At 57.9% G+C, this 15,558-nt stretch overlaps 8 protein-coding genes across 8 annotated transcripts; 2 read left to right on the forward strand and 6 right to left on the reverse strand.

Annotated features, from left to right (window-relative positions):
• Nucleotides 1–96: 96 nt before the first annotated feature.
• BO86DRAFT_303833 (sugar phosphate isomerase/epimerase family protein) lies at nucleotides 97–1,122 on the reverse strand (the record flags this gene model as incomplete). The annotated part of the gene is made up of 1 exon (XM_025667591.1): nucleotides 97–1,122. One exon carries the CDS (start codon nucleotides 1,120–1,122, stop codon nucleotides 97–99), a length of 1,026 nt encoding a protein of 341 aa, XP_025531471.1.
• A 159-nt stretch (nucleotides 1,123–1,281) lies between these two features.
• On the reverse strand, nucleotides 1,282–2,211 carry BO86DRAFT_304598 (shikimate dehydrogenase family protein; the record flags this gene model as incomplete). The annotated part of the gene is made up of 1 exon (XM_025667626.1): nucleotides 1,282–2,211. One exon carries the CDS (start codon nucleotides 2,209–2,211, stop codon nucleotides 1,282–1,284), a length of 930 nt encoding a protein of 309 aa, XP_025531472.1.
• Nucleotides 2,212–2,542: 331 nt separating this feature from the next.
• BO86DRAFT_385876 (putative pathogenesis associated protein Pep2) lies at nucleotides 2,543–3,379 on the forward strand (the record flags this gene model as incomplete). The annotated part of the gene is made up of 1 exon (XM_025671207.1): nucleotides 2,543–3,379. A coding segment is annotated over one exon (755 nt), but the record flags the coding sequence as incomplete, so codon positions are not given.
• A 42-nt stretch (nucleotides 3,380–3,421) lies between these two features.
• On the reverse strand, nucleotides 3,422–5,431 carry BO86DRAFT_406755 (uncharacterized protein; the record flags this gene model as incomplete). Its single annotated transcript, XM_025674214.1, has 2 exons — nucleotides 3,422–3,518; nucleotides 3,570–5,431. 2 exons carry the CDS (start codon nucleotides 5,429–5,431, stop codon nucleotides 3,422–3,424), a joined length of 1,959 nt encoding a protein of 652 aa, XP_025531474.1.
• On the forward strand, nucleotides 5,345–8,074 carry BO86DRAFT_161122 (putative pentafunctional AROM polypeptide). Its single transcript, XM_025666411.1, has 3 exons — nucleotides 5,345–5,521; nucleotides 5,580–7,726; nucleotides 7,773–8,074. Exons 2-3 carry the CDS (start codon nucleotides 5,669–5,671, stop codon nucleotides 7,989–7,991), a joined length of 2,277 nt encoding a protein of 758 aa, XP_025531475.1. The 5' UTR covers nucleotides 5,345–5,521; nucleotides 5,580–5,668; the 3' UTR covers nucleotides 7,992–8,074.
• BO86DRAFT_385877 (YjgH family protein) lies at nucleotides 7,969–8,719 on the reverse strand. The gene has a single exon (XM_025671208.1). The coding sequence runs from the start codon at nucleotides 8,596–8,598 to the stop codon at nucleotides 8,158–8,160; it is 441 nt and encodes a 146-aa protein (XP_025531476.1). The 5' UTR covers nucleotides 8,599–8,719; the 3' UTR covers nucleotides 7,969–8,157.
• Nucleotides 8,720–8,970: 251 nt separating this feature from the next.
• Nucleotides 8,971–10,298, reverse strand: BO86DRAFT_406757 (GNAT family N-acetyltransferase; the record flags this gene model as incomplete). Its single annotated transcript, XM_025674215.1, has 2 exons — nucleotides 9,407–10,298; nucleotides 8,971–9,272 (listed from the first exon to the last, which is right to left on the reverse strand). The coding sequence occupies exons 1-2, from the start codon at nucleotides 9,846–9,848 to the stop codon at nucleotides 8,971–8,973; spliced, it is 744 nt and encodes a 247-aa protein (XP_025531477.1). The 5' UTR covers nucleotides 9,849–10,298.
• Nucleotides 10,290–14,340, reverse strand: CweA (putative GPI anchored protein; the record flags this gene model as incomplete). Its single annotated transcript, XM_025669572.1, has 2 exons — nucleotides 10,290–11,229; nucleotides 11,818–14,340. The coding sequence occupies 2 exons, from the start codon at nucleotides 14,338–14,340 to the stop codon at nucleotides 10,477–10,479; spliced, it is 3,276 nt and encodes a 1,091-aa protein (XP_025531478.1). The 3' UTR covers nucleotides 10,290–10,476.
• Between the last annotated feature and the right edge of the window lie 1,218 nt (nucleotides 14,341–15,558).

Genomic DNA, 15,558 nt, shown 5'->3' on the forward strand with positions numbered 1-15,558 from the left:
GAGATCGTTACACCTTTTAGGGGTTAAAAAAAAAAAAAAAAGAGAAGCCATAAACGTATACTATCTTTGAATCTACATCCCAAAGGAAAAAAAACCCTACAAGCCCAACTCCTCCCGCAACAACTCCCACGCCCGCCACCCCCTCCGCGCATGCTCGCGCGGCACCGCCGGATCCGCCTCGGCCAACGACCGCGCGAACAGCTCCATGGACACCCACCCCTCGAACTTCAGGCCGGCCAAAAACGCCCGCGCCACCTCCACCACCGGCAGATACCCGCCCCGGTCCTGCTCATACAGAAACAACCGCGCATTGCGACTCCAGCTCATGCGCGCCGGCTGGCCCGCCACAAAGAACGGATGGCCCTCGCCCCGCAGCGGCGCCGCCAACCGCTCCGCATCGACGACCTGCACATAAAACACCTTCCGGACATCGACCGTGCGCACCAGCCGGGCCAACGACTCCGCCAGCACCGCATCCGCATCGCCCGCCACGGTCCCGGACTCCGCCGCCGGATCCGCCCACACGCGCCCCGCGATGTTGAAGGTATCCAGGCACGCCCCGAAATTCGGGCGGTTGACGCGCTCCACCACCGTCCACAGCGTCTCCCACGTGGCGACGTGGGTGCCCCACGCGAGGTTCTCGTACGCGAAGCGGATCACCGGCCGTTGCTGCAGGCCGAGCTCGGCGAGCTCGACCATGTCGGCGACGATGCGGTCGAGATGGCCGGTCGTCTCGGTCGCGGGGAGGAAGTTGGATGGGATCTGGATGAGGTCGGTGCCGAGGGTGTGGGCGAGGCGGAACCAGGTGCGCAGCTTGGTGAGGCGCTGCGCGTGCGCGGCGCGGTCGATGAGGCCTTCGTAGAAGAGGAAGGGCTGCAGGCTGATGATTTGCAGGTTGAGGCCGGCGCAGAGGTCTTTGGTCGTCTGGGCGGCGGCGAGGAGGCTGGATTCGCTGGGTTCGGCGTCGGACGGGCTGTGCTCGCGCGCGAGGTATTCCAGGTCCTCGTAGAAGAGCTCCACCCCCTGGAAGCCGGCGGCGGCGATTTGGGTCAGTTTCGCGGGGAGGGGGTGGACCCAGGCCCGGCCGACGGACATGGTGGCGATGGCGGGGGTGCAGGGCATGGTGGTGGTGTGGATGGGGATGTTATGTTATGGGGATGGTGATGGTGGTTTTATTTGCATACTGGACGGAAGAGGCTGCATACTTGGAGACGGGACTATATACGTGTCGACGACTACACTATCCCAACCACCACCGGCTATATCCACAACCGAACGGTCTCAAAAATTGATCGCCGGGCTCGCCTCCGCCGCCCGCCGCAGCACCGCCCACGCCTCCTCCACCGGTAGTCTCCTGCTCGCCTCCTCCCCGCACCACAGCCGGTACTGCTCCTGGATCTGATGGCCGATGATCTCCGTCCCCTCCACCGTCGTCCACCCGTGCCGCGCCGCCGCCTTCAGGAACCGCGTCCGCCGCGGCTTGAAGCACATGTCCAGCAGCACGCCTTTCTCGGTGCTCTCGCCGGGGGCAGCGAGGAATGCCTCCACAATCGCGTGCACCTCGACTTCCTCGGGCGTGGTCGGCTCCGCGTCCGGCACCGTGCCAACCACGTAGAACGGCCGCTCCGGCAGCGCCGCCACCTGCTTGACCTGCCTCACGTGAACGAGCGCCAATCCCCCACCGTACACCCGCCGACACTCGTCGGCCAGCTCCTGCACCTCGCCCTCGTCCCGGTTGACGATGTAGATCGTGGAACAGCCCAGCTCCGCGTGCAGGGCGTACACCGCCGCGCGAGAGGCGCCGCCGGCCCCGATGATCGCCGCGGGCTTGCCCCTCCCGGACGCGTTGGCGCCCACCAGGCACCCGAGCACCCCACGCCAATCGGTGTTGGTGCCGCGCAGGGCACCGTCCGCGGCGCGGTAGACGTTGTTGCACGCGCCGAGCTTCACGGCCGGCTCGTCCAGCCCGTCCAGGTGCGCCATGATCGTCCGCTTGTAGGGCATGGTGACCACGGCGCCGCCGCTGAAGGTCGGCGCCCGGAAGAGCGCCATCGCTTCCTCGACGGTGGCGCACTCTTGGGCCTGGAAGTGCCAGTCGGCGTGGCCGAGGGAGCGGAAGATGTGGTTGTGCATGGGCGGCGCGATGGAGTGGGTTACGCCGATGCCCACAAGGTAGGAGAATTTGCTGGGTGCGGGTTGAGGGGAGTCCATTTCTGATGTGTGATGTGATGGAGGAGATGATGACGGGAAATCGAGAAGGTAATGATTGATGGCAGTAATCTCGTTGGGGGTTTCGGTGGGGATGGTACAATATGTATCGTGAGTGGCAGGCTTAAATGGGTCTCGTCTCGGGGATGAGTATACCCGCACACGGGAAGGGTCTCTCCCGATGGCCAGCGACCTTAAAACGTCTCCTGCTCCCCGCAGCTTTCCCCCCCCGCACTTTCTTCATGCTGTATCCAGTACAAGCCCCAGAATTTATTGCATCGAGACCCTTGTTGCAGTACACACACACACACACACACACACACACACACACACACAATGCCCGACCTGCACTCCCTCCCCGCCGGTTCGCGCCCTGAACACGCCATCCGCAACAACGGTCCCCGCGACCTCGCCCTGGAGCGATTCATGCTCCGCGAACTCGCCGAGGGCTGGCCCTGCTACCGCGACGCCTGCGAGTGGGAGAACCTGCGCTCCATCTTCCACCCGGACGCCCACATCTACACGACCTGGACGGGGCGGACCCACCACCGGGCCTTCATCGAGGCCTCGCAGGCCGGCATGGACCGCGGCGCCTTCATCATGCACCGCATCCACGGCAGCACCACCGACATCGACCCCACGGCCACCCGCGCCGTCACCAAGATGAAGGCGACCATCACGCAGCGCTTCGCCGAGCTGCCCTGCCACGCCGGCGGCGTGTGCGAGGCCGACGCCGAGAGCGACTGCCGCTTTATCTTCTTCTGGCAGAAGGTGCAGGCCGACGACCCCGATCACCCGGAGCTGGGCGGCCAGTGGCGCGCGGTCTTTGTCCGGCATTGGTACGAGAAGGATAAGCTGATCCCCGTGACGCCGGATCGCGTGCCGGTGCTGGATCACGAGCGGCTGCGCGCGTATCCGCCGGGGTATCGTCACCTGGCGTATCTGCAGGAGCAGACCATGGGAGTCAAGGTGCTGCTCGATCTGCCGGGGCATCGCAGGGAAGGGGACAGTGTCAACGGGCGCAAGCATGACTTGTTGTATTGGCAGGCCAAGGAGTGGCTGGATGGAAAGGAGATGAGTTGGGAGTGATGGTTTTGCACAGAGCTTGTGTCGTCTTTGTGATCTGGCGCATGGGTTGTAAATATGAATACAGCGACATCTAGAAATCAATGTCCCCGGATGTATGGCTGCTCTTTGCCAGTCGCTCTGCCAGTCATGTATCCTCGGGGATATACTGGAGCTGCTCGAGGAAGTCTGTGTCCATGTTGCCCGCATAGAAGCCCAAGTTTTCCGCAAATGTGGGCTCATGTCTACACAGGGTTATTAGTAGATATACTGTGATGTCAACGCAGGACACATACCTGCTGGCTGGAATCGACGTCATGATCTCCTCGAACAATGCATCAAAGTCTTCGGGTTCCTGTGTTTGCGCTGGTTGGGTTGCCAACGCTCCAGAAACACTCCAAGCGGACGTCGGGATCTGGGGTATGATTGGTGCACCCACCATATCGCTACGTCCTACCTCTGAGCCTGGCACATGCCAGGCGGCGGTTTCGAGTGTAAGATCAACTGAGGTGCTTGTTCCTGGATGTCGGAATAGTGGTACGTTCGAATCGCGGCCGCCGCCTGCATCTTCAAGCTTCAGCATGTGCACATGACGAGAAACTCGGTCACTCAGCCGTTCCGCTTCTTCACTTCCGAAACACTGGGGTGAAGTTTCCAGGGACTTTCTGGCCTGGGATGTGAAGCAGCGAAGCAGCGGGGTTGAGCTGACATTGCCAGTGACCTCCACGTAGTCATCAAGCAGATTGACCATCGTGCGCAGGTTCCGGGCTCTCTCCGAGACTGCGGAAGTATCCACCAGCTTGCACTGCTCGATCACGTGTAGAATGGCGAAAGACGAAGTGAGATGAAGAATCAGTAGAGGGGGCGTAGCGTATTCCAGGCCCTTGTATGGACGTTGCTCGGAGATCTGCTGCTGCAAGCGTTGCAAGTCCACGAAGACCTCATGTGCAGAGATGACGCCCGAGGTGCACAGCGGCAGGCGATTGAGAATGCGCATGAACTTGTGGATCATGTTGAATGTGCTGAGAGCACGAAGAGGGCTCTTCGAGTGGAATCGCGTTTCTGAACCCTGGACTCGGCGCGTAATGGTCCAAGTGTCCCACTCATCCACATCATCCTCTTCAACCTGCGCATTGACCTGGTGTTCTGGTCCGAGTAGGGATGGTGATTTGTGGACCAGAGCCGATATGATTCCGTCAAGAAAGGTACAGCCAACGAAAGCATGCTTGTAACGTTGAGTCTGCGCTGGCTCGGGCAAGATGGCTAGCAATCGCGTCGTGTGCCCGACAAGCACCCATGCCTCACCAAGATCTCCCCGTTCGAGATGTAGGAGGACGAGGATGAGGAGGGCTTGGATGTGGCTCAGTTCTGTCCTCTCGTAGCTGCTGATGAGTCGCGTTTGGATCGACTGCTGTATGTTCGAGCGAATCAGTCGGGTCGAGCAGGACGAAGAATCGATCATAATAGCTGTGTAGGCAATAATCGCCCAGAGCACGAGACGACACGCAGAGTCTCTGGGTGAGTCTGCATGGGTATGCATGACGCGCAGGATGTCTCTGCGTTCGACTATTGGAAACCAGCAATGGGTGTGAAGGAAATATAAATCCACCAACTCAGGCGTGTTATCTGGAAAGGGCAGATCCAGTGATACCGACTGCCGCGGTGGTTGTTCTCTCCCGCTGTCTCTGGGAGCTTCCCTTTCCATCTCCATCTGCTCTCCTTCTTCTCCGTCAGCCACACAACTATCCATAAGATCCTCTCCAAGTCCATCATCCAAATCTAGTTCCCCTGCATCGTCTCCGGCCTCGGCTTGAATCAAATGAATAACTTCTTTGGCGAGCTTTGACCTCCGCCAACGGTCGGCCAACTCACTGCAAGCGAAACGCTTACCCTCCCGAGCACCTCGGACGATACGCTGCAGCGTACTCTCGCTGTTAGGGACCCGGTCGAGAACAATCCCGAGCGCGACCTCCAAGCTCCTCACATATCCCGACTGCAATCCTCTCCGCCGACTGCTATTCTGATACGTGCAAGTCCGGTTTGCCGCCTGACAGATGGAGCACACGGGCTGCTCGCCGCCGCACTTGGACTTCCGACGCCGACATTGGTCACACGCACGGCCAATGCGCTTTCTCTTCGACAGTCTGGGATTCGGCATGACATAGAGACCTATAGACTGCAATGCATGAGCTTGATAGACTGCGTTGTGCACGCAGATGTCTCGTCTGGTTCGAGATCCCGGGACGTCATGTGATCGGTTAGGACTTTAGGCGATGGCAAATTCCGGTGATCATAACTTCACTTACCGACAGGTTGCGACCACGATATACCATCCGCTGGTTCCAACTACTAAGAATCAATGCTTTGGTATCATCGCGCACCCTCCTAGCCGACGATGGCACCAGGCATCTCTTCTCCGTGCTCCCCGCCACAGCCCGGGAGTGTGACCACCAGACGGTACAGTCCCGATGCCACCCTCATACTGGTCGGATTTGTCGGGGCGGGCAAGAAGACGCTGGGGATCATCGCCTCTGTCGCACTCCGCCGGCGTTTGATTGACTTCGATACCGTGTTCCGTCAAGAAACACAGATTTCGCCCCAGGAGTACATCGCACAGCATGGTTCTACGCTTTATCGAGAACTAGAATTGCAGCTGACTCAACGACTCCTGGAACAACATCGTGTCGGCTGTGTGATTGTGGGTCTGGGATGGCTGGCTACGCGCCAACAGCAGGAGCTATTGAGCACGTTTGCCCAGGAGCACCCTGTCGTGTATGTCAGAAGAGATCGGTCGGATCTGCAACGAACTATCAACATCAATCAAGAAAAGTTCCATCGTCTTTTTGCAATCGGGAACGCATTTTTCGAGGCCTGCTCCAATTTTGACTTCTACAATCTGACCCAAAATACGTCAGGTGGGGATGGCAGACCAGAGGCTGTTCATATGCGACTTAGAAAGGCCGGCAGAGTGTTCATAGCCTTCCTCGACCGCATTTACGGTCGAGCTACCTGCAGTGTGTACTCAGCCAACCCTCTCATCGAGCGTTATACACATGCTTTGCAGGTTCCTGTTAGCTGGCTAGAGGAACCCAATCTCGACTATGCACAGCTGGACTGTGGGGCAGATGCGTTAACCATCTTAATCGACGTTGATCCCAGACACAGAACCACGGAGCTTGCTGAGAGCTTAGCAAAGCACATGGCTACTGTCAGAATGTATGCAAGGGTTCCGGTCTTTGTGGAGATTGCAGATGCACATCAACTTGAGCCTGTGGAGGATCACAAGTTCTTGAAACAGCTTCTCAGACTAGTACCGGATGCTCTTGTATGCTCTCTTAGCAGTTCTCCAGAGCATCTGCAAACGATTATCGACACAAAGGGTCACGTCAAGGCGATTGCTACCTATCACATACCGGGCCCATTGTCCTTGCAGAGGTCAATAGATCTCTCTTCGGGACTCAAGAAAGCTGAAGACATTGGCTTCGACGTTCTACGCCTCACCGGAGAGCCAAGAGTCGAAATTGATAATCTGGCTTGCATCGCACTACGTCAAAGCCTGGCCAACAAGGCTAAGATTCCGATAATTGCCTACCACGAGGGAGATTTGGGCAGGGCGAGTGTTTGCTTGAACCCTGTTCTCTCGCCAGTGGTACTCCCCCACATGCAAAGCGAGGGAATTTCGCTGCAGGCCGCCGAACAGGCTCTCACAGCTTGTTACTTGAGCCCCCGAAGGCTCTTCACGATATTCGGCCAAAACGTGGCGCAGAGCCTTTCTCCAGCAATGCATAATGCCGCCTATGCCGCTTGTGGACTGCCACATCAGTATGGTAGCATGCAGTCTGGCGTCTTCGAGGGGGTTATTGATCTTCTCAACGATGCCAACCATGGTGGTGTCGCAATCTCACTCCCGTACAAAACCCAAGTCCTTCCTCATTTGGATGAAATAAGCCGTGAGGCAAGGGACATCCACGCGGTGAATACCGTAGTCTTGGAGCAGATCTTCTCAGAGACCGGACAGCCCAGTAGAAAGCTCAAAGGATATAATACAGACTACATCGGCATCATGGCTGGAATCGACAAGAACCTGTCACCAGCGAACGCCATTCGTGCCGGTACATCGGCCTTGATTATTGGAGCCGGCGGTATGGCCCGTGCTGCGATCTATGCTTGCTTGCAGCTGGGCGTGCAGCATATCTGCCTCTACAACAGGACAAGCTCGAACGCAGAAAGGCTTGCGGAGTATTATCGTGAGTGGGCGGCGTCGTCGGAGTCGGCTATTCGCCTTCGTATCGAGGTCCTGTGTTCAGCGAATGAGCCGTGGCCCCGACATCTGCGACAGCCTACCATCATTGTTTCTTGCTTACCGGCTCTCGAGATTGGTAGCCAATCGCCCGTGACTCTGCGGTTACCTGAGCAGTGGCTCGAGAGTAGCACGGGCGGAGTCTTTGTCGATGTGAGTCGTTCTTGCCTCCTTGCAGACCCAGTCTAATGCAGAACAGGTTGCGTACGGAAAACATCAAACGGTGCTACGGGAATTGATGGACGACAGGGCCTCGAAAGGATGGGTCGTCGTCGATGGCTTGGTGGTTCTGCTGGAACAGGGCGTCGCTCAGTATGAGCTTTTCACCAAACGGCCGGCGCCGGTGCATGTTATGCGGCGCACGATACAACAACAGTCGCGGGGATTCTGCCCAAACTCACCCAGCGTTTCGATTTGAGTCTTTTAGCATATTACACATTTCCAATAAGGCTACAATGATCCCTGACGTTCCGCCACAGCCTGTTCGGCTTGTATATACACTTCCATGTCGATCCAATGACCCCCGGCTTTCCGCAGCCTTACACCACAAACCCTCCATGCATCCAATGCAGCCAGCCCTCCGATTACACCGACTGCTCCGCCGCGATAGCATCCACCTCGATCTCGACCAGCATGTCGGGGTCGATGAATCCGTTGTGCACCACAATCATGGTCGCGGCCGCGCCAATCGGCGTGTCGCTCCCGCTCGCATTCTCCTTGCCCAGGACCTCCTTGAACCCCTCCCCCACAGCCCGGCAGTCCTCATGCCGACCGACGAACATCCTCACGCGCACGATGTCTTCGGGCCCGCGTCCGCCCATGGCCTGGACGGCCTTGACGCATTCCTCCAGCGCCACGCGGGTTTGTTGCTTGGCGTCGCCCGGGAAGAGGATCTGCGGGATGCTCTGGGTGGGGTCGACGGCGGTTGTGCCGGAGACGAAGATGTGTTGGCCGTGGCGGACGGCGCGGTAGTAGCCGATGCGGGCCTCGAAGGGGGAGGTGGTGGCGTAGCACTGCTTCGACATGGTGTGTGTGGTTTGGTGGAGAGGTGAGGTGAGGGGTTTACATTAAAGTGGGGAGGGACGGGGGGGTTGGCGCGAGAGAAGAGAAAGAAGGAGACAGATCTTGCTTGGACGTATCTTGGACGTATCTAAACAGCTGAAAAACACATATGTTGTCTCTCCAAGATATTTATATAGTGTATGACTCACTCAAGTAAGCACTGACCCGACGCCTCTTGGCGGGACAACTGCCCAGGCCCCGGCCCCGGCCCCGGAGGGTGGTGGCTCATGAATCTATCCCAGAACCCACCCCTAACCCCAACCACGAGGTCAACAAGCCTACATAGTATATACAATCCCAACCCCCAACCTCCCATCCCCACGACCTTGATCCCGTTAATTCTTCACCCCCACCCCCACCCCTCCCCCTCCCCCTCCAAGTGACTCCCCCCCGGGCCCCTCCCGCATCATCACCACCCACCGCTGCCGCTCCGCCCGCCCGCCCAGCGCCGCGAAATCCAGCTCCAGCACCTCGAGATCCCGCCACCCATACTTCCGGTAAACGGGGTACCCTTCCGCCGTGGCCTCGAGGTAAACGCGGGCATTACACGCGTCCGCCCGCGCCAGCCCCCACCGCAGCAGGGCCGACGCCACGCCTTGGCCTTGCGCCTCGGGGAGCGTGGCGAGGAATTCGAGGACTATCCCCCACGCCCGCCCACGGATTCATCTTCGGTTAGTCGGGGGATACAGGGAGAGGTATAGGGGGGGGTATAGTGAGGATATAATCTGGGGGTGGGGGGTATGGGGGGAAAGAACGAAACCGCCGACGTACCGAAATCCCCCTCCCGCAGATACTTCGCCTTCAGCCGGTCCAGTTCCCCCCAGAAATGGCGGTGGACGGCCCGGTTCGTGCCGGGGGGCAGGGCGGCGTCGCCGTCCCGGCGGAAGGTAGTCACGAGGTGTGCGTGCTCGGGGGGGAGGTCTGCGAGACTCAGACTCGGGCTGGGGGGGCCGGACGGGCCGGGAAGGGTCCACCGCGCGTAGCCAACCACCCTCCCCGTGGCCGGGTCCGCGGCGACGAGGAGGTGCGATGCCCCCCCGTCGACGAGCTTGGTGAGCGTGCGGGCGAGCTTGAGCGGGTAGGTGGCGGTGCGGTCGAGGTTGGGGAACAGGTTGCGCCAGAAGGGGGTGGGTTCGAAGGCGGTGATGTTGATGTGCGCGAGGTGCGGGGCGTCCTGGGGAGTGGCGGGGCGGATGGTGTATTTGGGTTGCATTCTGGGGGTTTCGCTGGGGGTGTCCCTAGGGGTGTCCGAGGGGTTGTTGTTGGGTGTGGTGGTGGTTGTTCTTGTTGTGGATGTGAGAAAAAGTGGCAGAGGACTAGGCACAGCCTTATAGTAAGGAGTCTACGGTTGAAGGGCTGCGGAAGCGGGGAGGCAATGAGGAAATTAGTGGGGGCTATGACTATGTGCATACGAGGGTGGATGGATGGGGTGAGTGATAAGCGTGGAGTCGACTTGCTAAGGCGTGTGTGTTCGAGCCAGACCAGTTCCTTAGATTGAGTCATATAGCAGCACAGTGCACAGTGATTGGATCGAGGGTGACACTTGGATGGATGGGGACTAGGCTTGTGGGGATGGTCTTGTCCGTGAATACGCAGTCAGTCCGACAACAACAAACAACACTACGACCGACAAATCTAAAGAAAATTGAACCCTGTTGAAGTCTAACGAATGGAAAACAGTAGGAATAAAATACAGCAGAACAACCGGGATGCCCCTCCCTTTGTACTAAATGAGTGAGTGGTGTCGAGTATGTGATACAACGATGACAGAACCTTCGGTGAACATATTCAGTGGGAAGCGTGGAATAGAGACAGTTTTTAAGAGAATGGCGTGGCTGACCCTACAGGATCAAGGCCAGGAGAGCCACAAGACCAGAGAAGACCGAAAAGACGCCAGCGTAAGGTGCGGCCTGAGGTGCTCCAGCCCCGGTGAACAGGAGCCCGGTGGATGATGCGGACGGCGCAGCCGGGGGGAGGTTGTAGCGGAGAGTGGGTTGGTAGGCGTCGACGCCCGTCGAGTGGGTCCCAGCAACGCTCGTGACCGCCGTGGGAACAGCGTGCGACGACGGAGTGGTGGCAGAGGACACTGGCACGTACACGGGAATCACGTGGAAAGTGGAATCTTGCTTAATCGTGATGCTGGACGCGACCTTGTCCATAACAACCGGCTCCGTGCGGGCAGGCGCGGCAGTCGTCATCGCACTCTGCACGACGTCGGTGGCGGATGGCTCAGAGCCCGGAACATGGTGAGCTTCATCCAAGTTTGGAGTGAAGGGGCTGGTTGGAGCTGCGGCCTCGTGGGTGGGGTTAGACTGCGCAGCAGGCTTGGTAGGCTCACTTGGGGCCGGTGCGGAGTGAGTAGGTGCAGAAGCTTCGGTCGCCACAGCGTCAACCTTGGGGGCAAATGTGGACTCCGTGGGCAGGGTGTGTGTCAGCGTGCGAACGATCTCCTGAACAGTGGGTTCACACGACGAAGATGACTTGGGCTCGGGCTGCTTGGGAGGTTCGTCCGCATGGGGCTCTGCCTTGGGTTCCTCCGGCTTGGGCTCCTCATGCTGCGGCTCCGGGGCCGGGGCAGGAGTGTCATGCTTGGGCTCTGGAGCGGGCTCAGGCTCGGGAGCTGCCTCAGGAGCAGGCGCCGGGGCTTCCTGCTTGGGCTCGGGAGCTGGCTCAGGAGTGTCATGCTTAGGCTCTGGAACGGGCTCGGGATCGTGCTTCGGCTCAGGAGCTGGCTCAGGAGCAGGCGCCGGGGCGTCATGCTTGGGCTCGGGAGCTGGCTCAGGAGCCGGCGCCGGGGCGTCATGCTTGGGCTCGGGAGCTGGCTCAGGAGCCGGCGCCGGGGCGTCATGCTTGGGCTCGGGAGCAGGCTCAGGAGCAGGCGCTGGGGCGTCATGCTTGGGCTCGGGAGCAGGTTCGGGAGCAGGTGCAGGAGGGTCGTGCTTCGGCTCGGGCGCAGGTGCCGGGGCAGGCTCATGTTTTGGCTCAGGAGCAGGCTCAGGAGCAGGCGCCGGAGCCTCATGCTTCGGTTCCGGAGCAGGCGCTGGGGCTTCATGCTTGGGCTCTGGAGCTGGCTCAGGGGCAGGCGCAGGAGCGGGAGCGGGAGCGGGAGCGGGAGCGGGAGCTGGGGGCGGAGGAGGCGCCTCGTGAGAGGGAGGCTGGGGGTGTTCATGAGGCTTCGCGACAATGGTGGTAGTGACCTGTGCGTGCACAGAGTGATCATCCTTGTGATAACTGTTGGATTCGACATCTACCGTGTTGGTGAAAGGCATGACCACGCTGTTGCCGACGTCGACGCCAGAGGGGCCTCCCAGAATGCTGAAGTCCTGTCCACGGCGCGCATGATGCTTGCTGATATCAACATCGACCGAGTGATCGTCATAGACCTGCTCGTTGACCTCGGACTTGAAGAAGTTGCTAACAGGGATATCAACTGTGTTGCCAATATCAACACCCTCAGCCCCCCCGATCACGTCGACATGCTCGCCCTGACCACGGGCCTTGTGGTGATGGGGTTGTACGATAGTAGTATCGAAGTCGATATCCCGAGAGTGGTCATCTTGGTAATAGTCGTTCACTTCCGAGGAGAACTTGCTGGTGATAGGCAGAGAAAACGTGTTGCCGACATCCACCCCCTCAGGTCCGCCGATCAGCTCAACGTCATCACCGTGCTGGCGCTTGTGAACAATCTTCTTGTCAAGGTCAACGTTCCACGAGTGGTCGTCTTTGTAATAGTCGTTCACTTCCGAGGAGAACTTGCTGGTGATCGGCAGCGAGAATGTGTTGCCGATATCGACCCCCTCGGCTCCACCGATCAGGTCAACGTGCTCGCCATGCTGTCGCTTGTGGTGAGGACGCACGATTGTCTTATCATAATCCAAATCCCAGGAGTGGTCATCCTTGTAGTAATCATTCACCTCCGAGGAGAATTTGCTGGTGATTGGCATGTCAAAGGTGTTCCCAGTGTCAACCCCGCTGGGGCCACCGATCACATCGACATGTTCGTGTCCTCCACGAGCCTTGTGGTGGTGAGGCTTCACAACAGTCTTATCCACATCAATATCGCGGGAGTGGTCGTCTTGGTAATAATCGTTCACTTCAGACGAAAACTTGCTTGTGATAGGGAGGTCGAATGTGTTGCCGGTATCAACCCCACCAGGACCACCAATCACATCCACGTGCTCCCGCTTGTGGTGGGGACGAACAATTGTGGTATCCTTGTCCAGATCAAAAGAGTGATCATCAACATATGCGTCGTTAACGACGGAAGAGAATTTACTCGTGATTGGCAGGTCGAAGGTGTTCCCGGTGTCGACACCCCCGGGTCCACCGATCACATCCACATGCTCGTGGCCTCCACGAGCCTTGTGGTGATGAGGCTTGACGATGGTCTTATCCACATCAATATTGCGGGAGTGATCGTCTTGGTAATAATCGTTGACTTCAGATGAAAACTTGCTGGTGATAGGGATGCTAACGGTGTTGCCTGTGTCGACTCCGCCAGGGCCGCCGATAACATCCACGTGCTCGTGGCCTCCACGGGCCTTGTGGTGGTGAGGCTTGACGATAGTCTTATCCACATCAATATCGCGGGAGTGGTCGTCTTGGTAATAATCGTTGACTTCAGACGAAAACTTGCTAGTGATAGGGATGCTAACGGTGTTGCCTGTGTCGACTCCGCCAGGGCCGCCGATAACGTCCACGTGCTCGTGGCCTCCACGGGCCTTGTGGTGGTGAGGCTTGACGATAGTCTTATCCACATCAATATCGCGCGAGTGATCATCGACGTAGGCATCGTTCACAGTGGAAGAAAACTTGCTGGTGATGGGCAAATCAAACGTGTTGCCGACATCAACTCCCTCGGGCCCACCGATAAGATCCACATCCTCATGATAATCGCGTGCCTTGAAGTGAGCAGGTCCGTGGTGCTTGGGGCTGACGATGGTGGTGTCTCTATCAATATCACGGGAGTGATCATCAATATACGCGTCATTGACAACGGACGAGAACTTGCTCGTGATCGGCATATCGAAGCTGTTGCCGGTGTCAATCCCCTCGGCGCCGCCAATAAGATCGACGTCTTCGTGCCCTCCGCGAGCCTTGAAGTGATTTGGGGGGTGCGATTTGGGCTTCACGATGGTGGTATCGACATCAATATCACGCGAGTGGTCATCCACATAGGCATCATTGACTGTGGACGAGAATTTGCTGGTGATGGGCAAAGCAAACGAATTACCCGTGTCAACACCGCCGGGTCCTCCAATGACGTCGACGTCCTCGTGCTGACCACGAGCATGGTGGTGCTTGGGACGACCGTGAGGCGACACCACCTCAACGACATCCTTCTCCAGCTCTACGGAGTGGTCATCTTCATGGTACGAGTTCTCGTTGTTCGACTCCGCGTGGACTTGCGGCTTGACATAAGTGGACCCCTCGGAAACTCCGTTGTTGGATTGGATCACTTCCTCTCTGGCCTTGTGATGGTGAGGGCGACGGCCATGGCCTGGCTCGATGACGGTCTTCTTCGCATCCAGGTCGAACGAGTGGTCGTCCGAGTGGTAGTCATTCACCTCGCTCCGGAACTTGTTGTCGACCGGCAGCGCGGCGTCACTGCCGCGGTCCTCGCCCTGCGAGCCCCCAATGACCGAGGTAGCGCGGGCGACAGCAGCCAGGGCCGCGAGTGGGATTCCAGCCTGGAGTCCCTTCATGTTTGTTGCTGTTGGTGTTAAGTATAATCGATGGAGGTTTCACGTCAAGGTATAAGAAACAAAATACAATACAACCGAAAGTTGAAAGAGTGACTTGGGGCCGAGGCCGTTTGAGGGAGGGGCGTAGTAAAAAGATTAAGGAATGAATTAAAAAAATAAAATGGTTGTCGACTATTACCGTACGATCGATTCGACCTACTTCGAAAAAGAAGCTCCCAGGTTTGCGGACCCTGTTGAACCTTTTATGATGGATGGCATCATCCTGGCGCCGGTATGCTGCTTCCTCTGCGGCAAACAAACAAATACAAGCCGGGTGTTGTTGTCCTTCTGGGAATGTTGGGAAGAATGAGCACTCCTCCAGATCCCAGCCAGACCATGTGCTCCCAGGAACCTGAGTTTTGTTCCCTCAGTGGTGGATTGGTGCATTCTTCATGCTGAATGGCGTACAGAGCCAAGGGATGGGTATGTATGATCTCCCCACCTTGACGAACAGAATAGGTGCGGCCATCAGGGATGTTGTCCTGGCCCAGCTGGTAATTGAACAGAGATGGGCATTGATCAATAGGATTAGCTCCATCTGGACATCAGAGAGTGATGATAGTTGGAGAAGAGATGTTGTATGGGAAACGGCCAGGTACGAAAGCTGCAGCAATGTGGGTCTCCGTCGCCGGAGCCCGGCATCACTTTCTGCCGTTGCTTCTGCTTCTTTAATCAACCCGGCACAGCCATCAGACACCGAAGGACAGTCTGAGACTGATTGATGGATCTAGACGTAGCTTCTAGCGAGTTTAATTTACGATGTTCAACACAATACGCAACAGAAGAGCCATTAGCCATTTTTTAAGTGAGTGATATTCAGTACAATCCATTATATACTGCAAGTGATGATAAGTGATGTATCCCGTCATCGACATTCCCCCCTCATCGCCCTCACTGAAGAGGACACAACGAGAAGCGAACTTCCTATCAGGGAGAATTGTTCTCCAGAGCCGATCAGTCCGTAGACCGAAGGCAACACTCGTCGTGGGAAGATGGACGAGGGTCGTGGCAGGCTCTGTTAGCTTTTTTCGATGTAATGAAGAAAAGAAAAAGTTCAGATAGGGGAGCGCCGCCGACACGCGGTATTTATGTGGCCGCTGGATCACGTGTTCGAGCTAGGCATCCCGCCCTCGCTAATCGCCAAGCTGTCAGGCACCAGTCTTTAATCCTGTATGTTCT

Source organism: Aspergillus japonicus, assembly GCF_003184785.1.
Source record: "Aspergillus japonicus CBS 114.51 unplaced genomic scaffold BO86scaffold_5, whole genome shotgun sequence".
NCBI classification, from domain to species: Eukaryota; Fungi; Ascomycota; class Eurotiomycetes; order Eurotiales; family Aspergillaceae; genus Aspergillus; species Aspergillus japonicus.

Excerpts from the sequence above, each read along its gene's own strand:
- BO86DRAFT_161122 (XM_025666411.1), top strand. The coding sequence starts at position 5,669 with ATGGCACCAGGCATCTCTTCTCCGTGCTCCCCGCCACAGCCCGGGAGT. Across the intron at positions 7,727-7,772 it reads CGGGCGGAGTCTTTGTCGAT|GTTGCGTACGGAAAACATCA; the intron begins GTGAGTCGTTCT and ends AATGCAGAACAG.
- BO86DRAFT_385877 (XM_025671208.1), bottom strand. The coding sequence starts at position 8,598 with ATGTCGAAGCAGTGCTACGCCACCACCTCCCCCTTCGAGGCCCGCATC.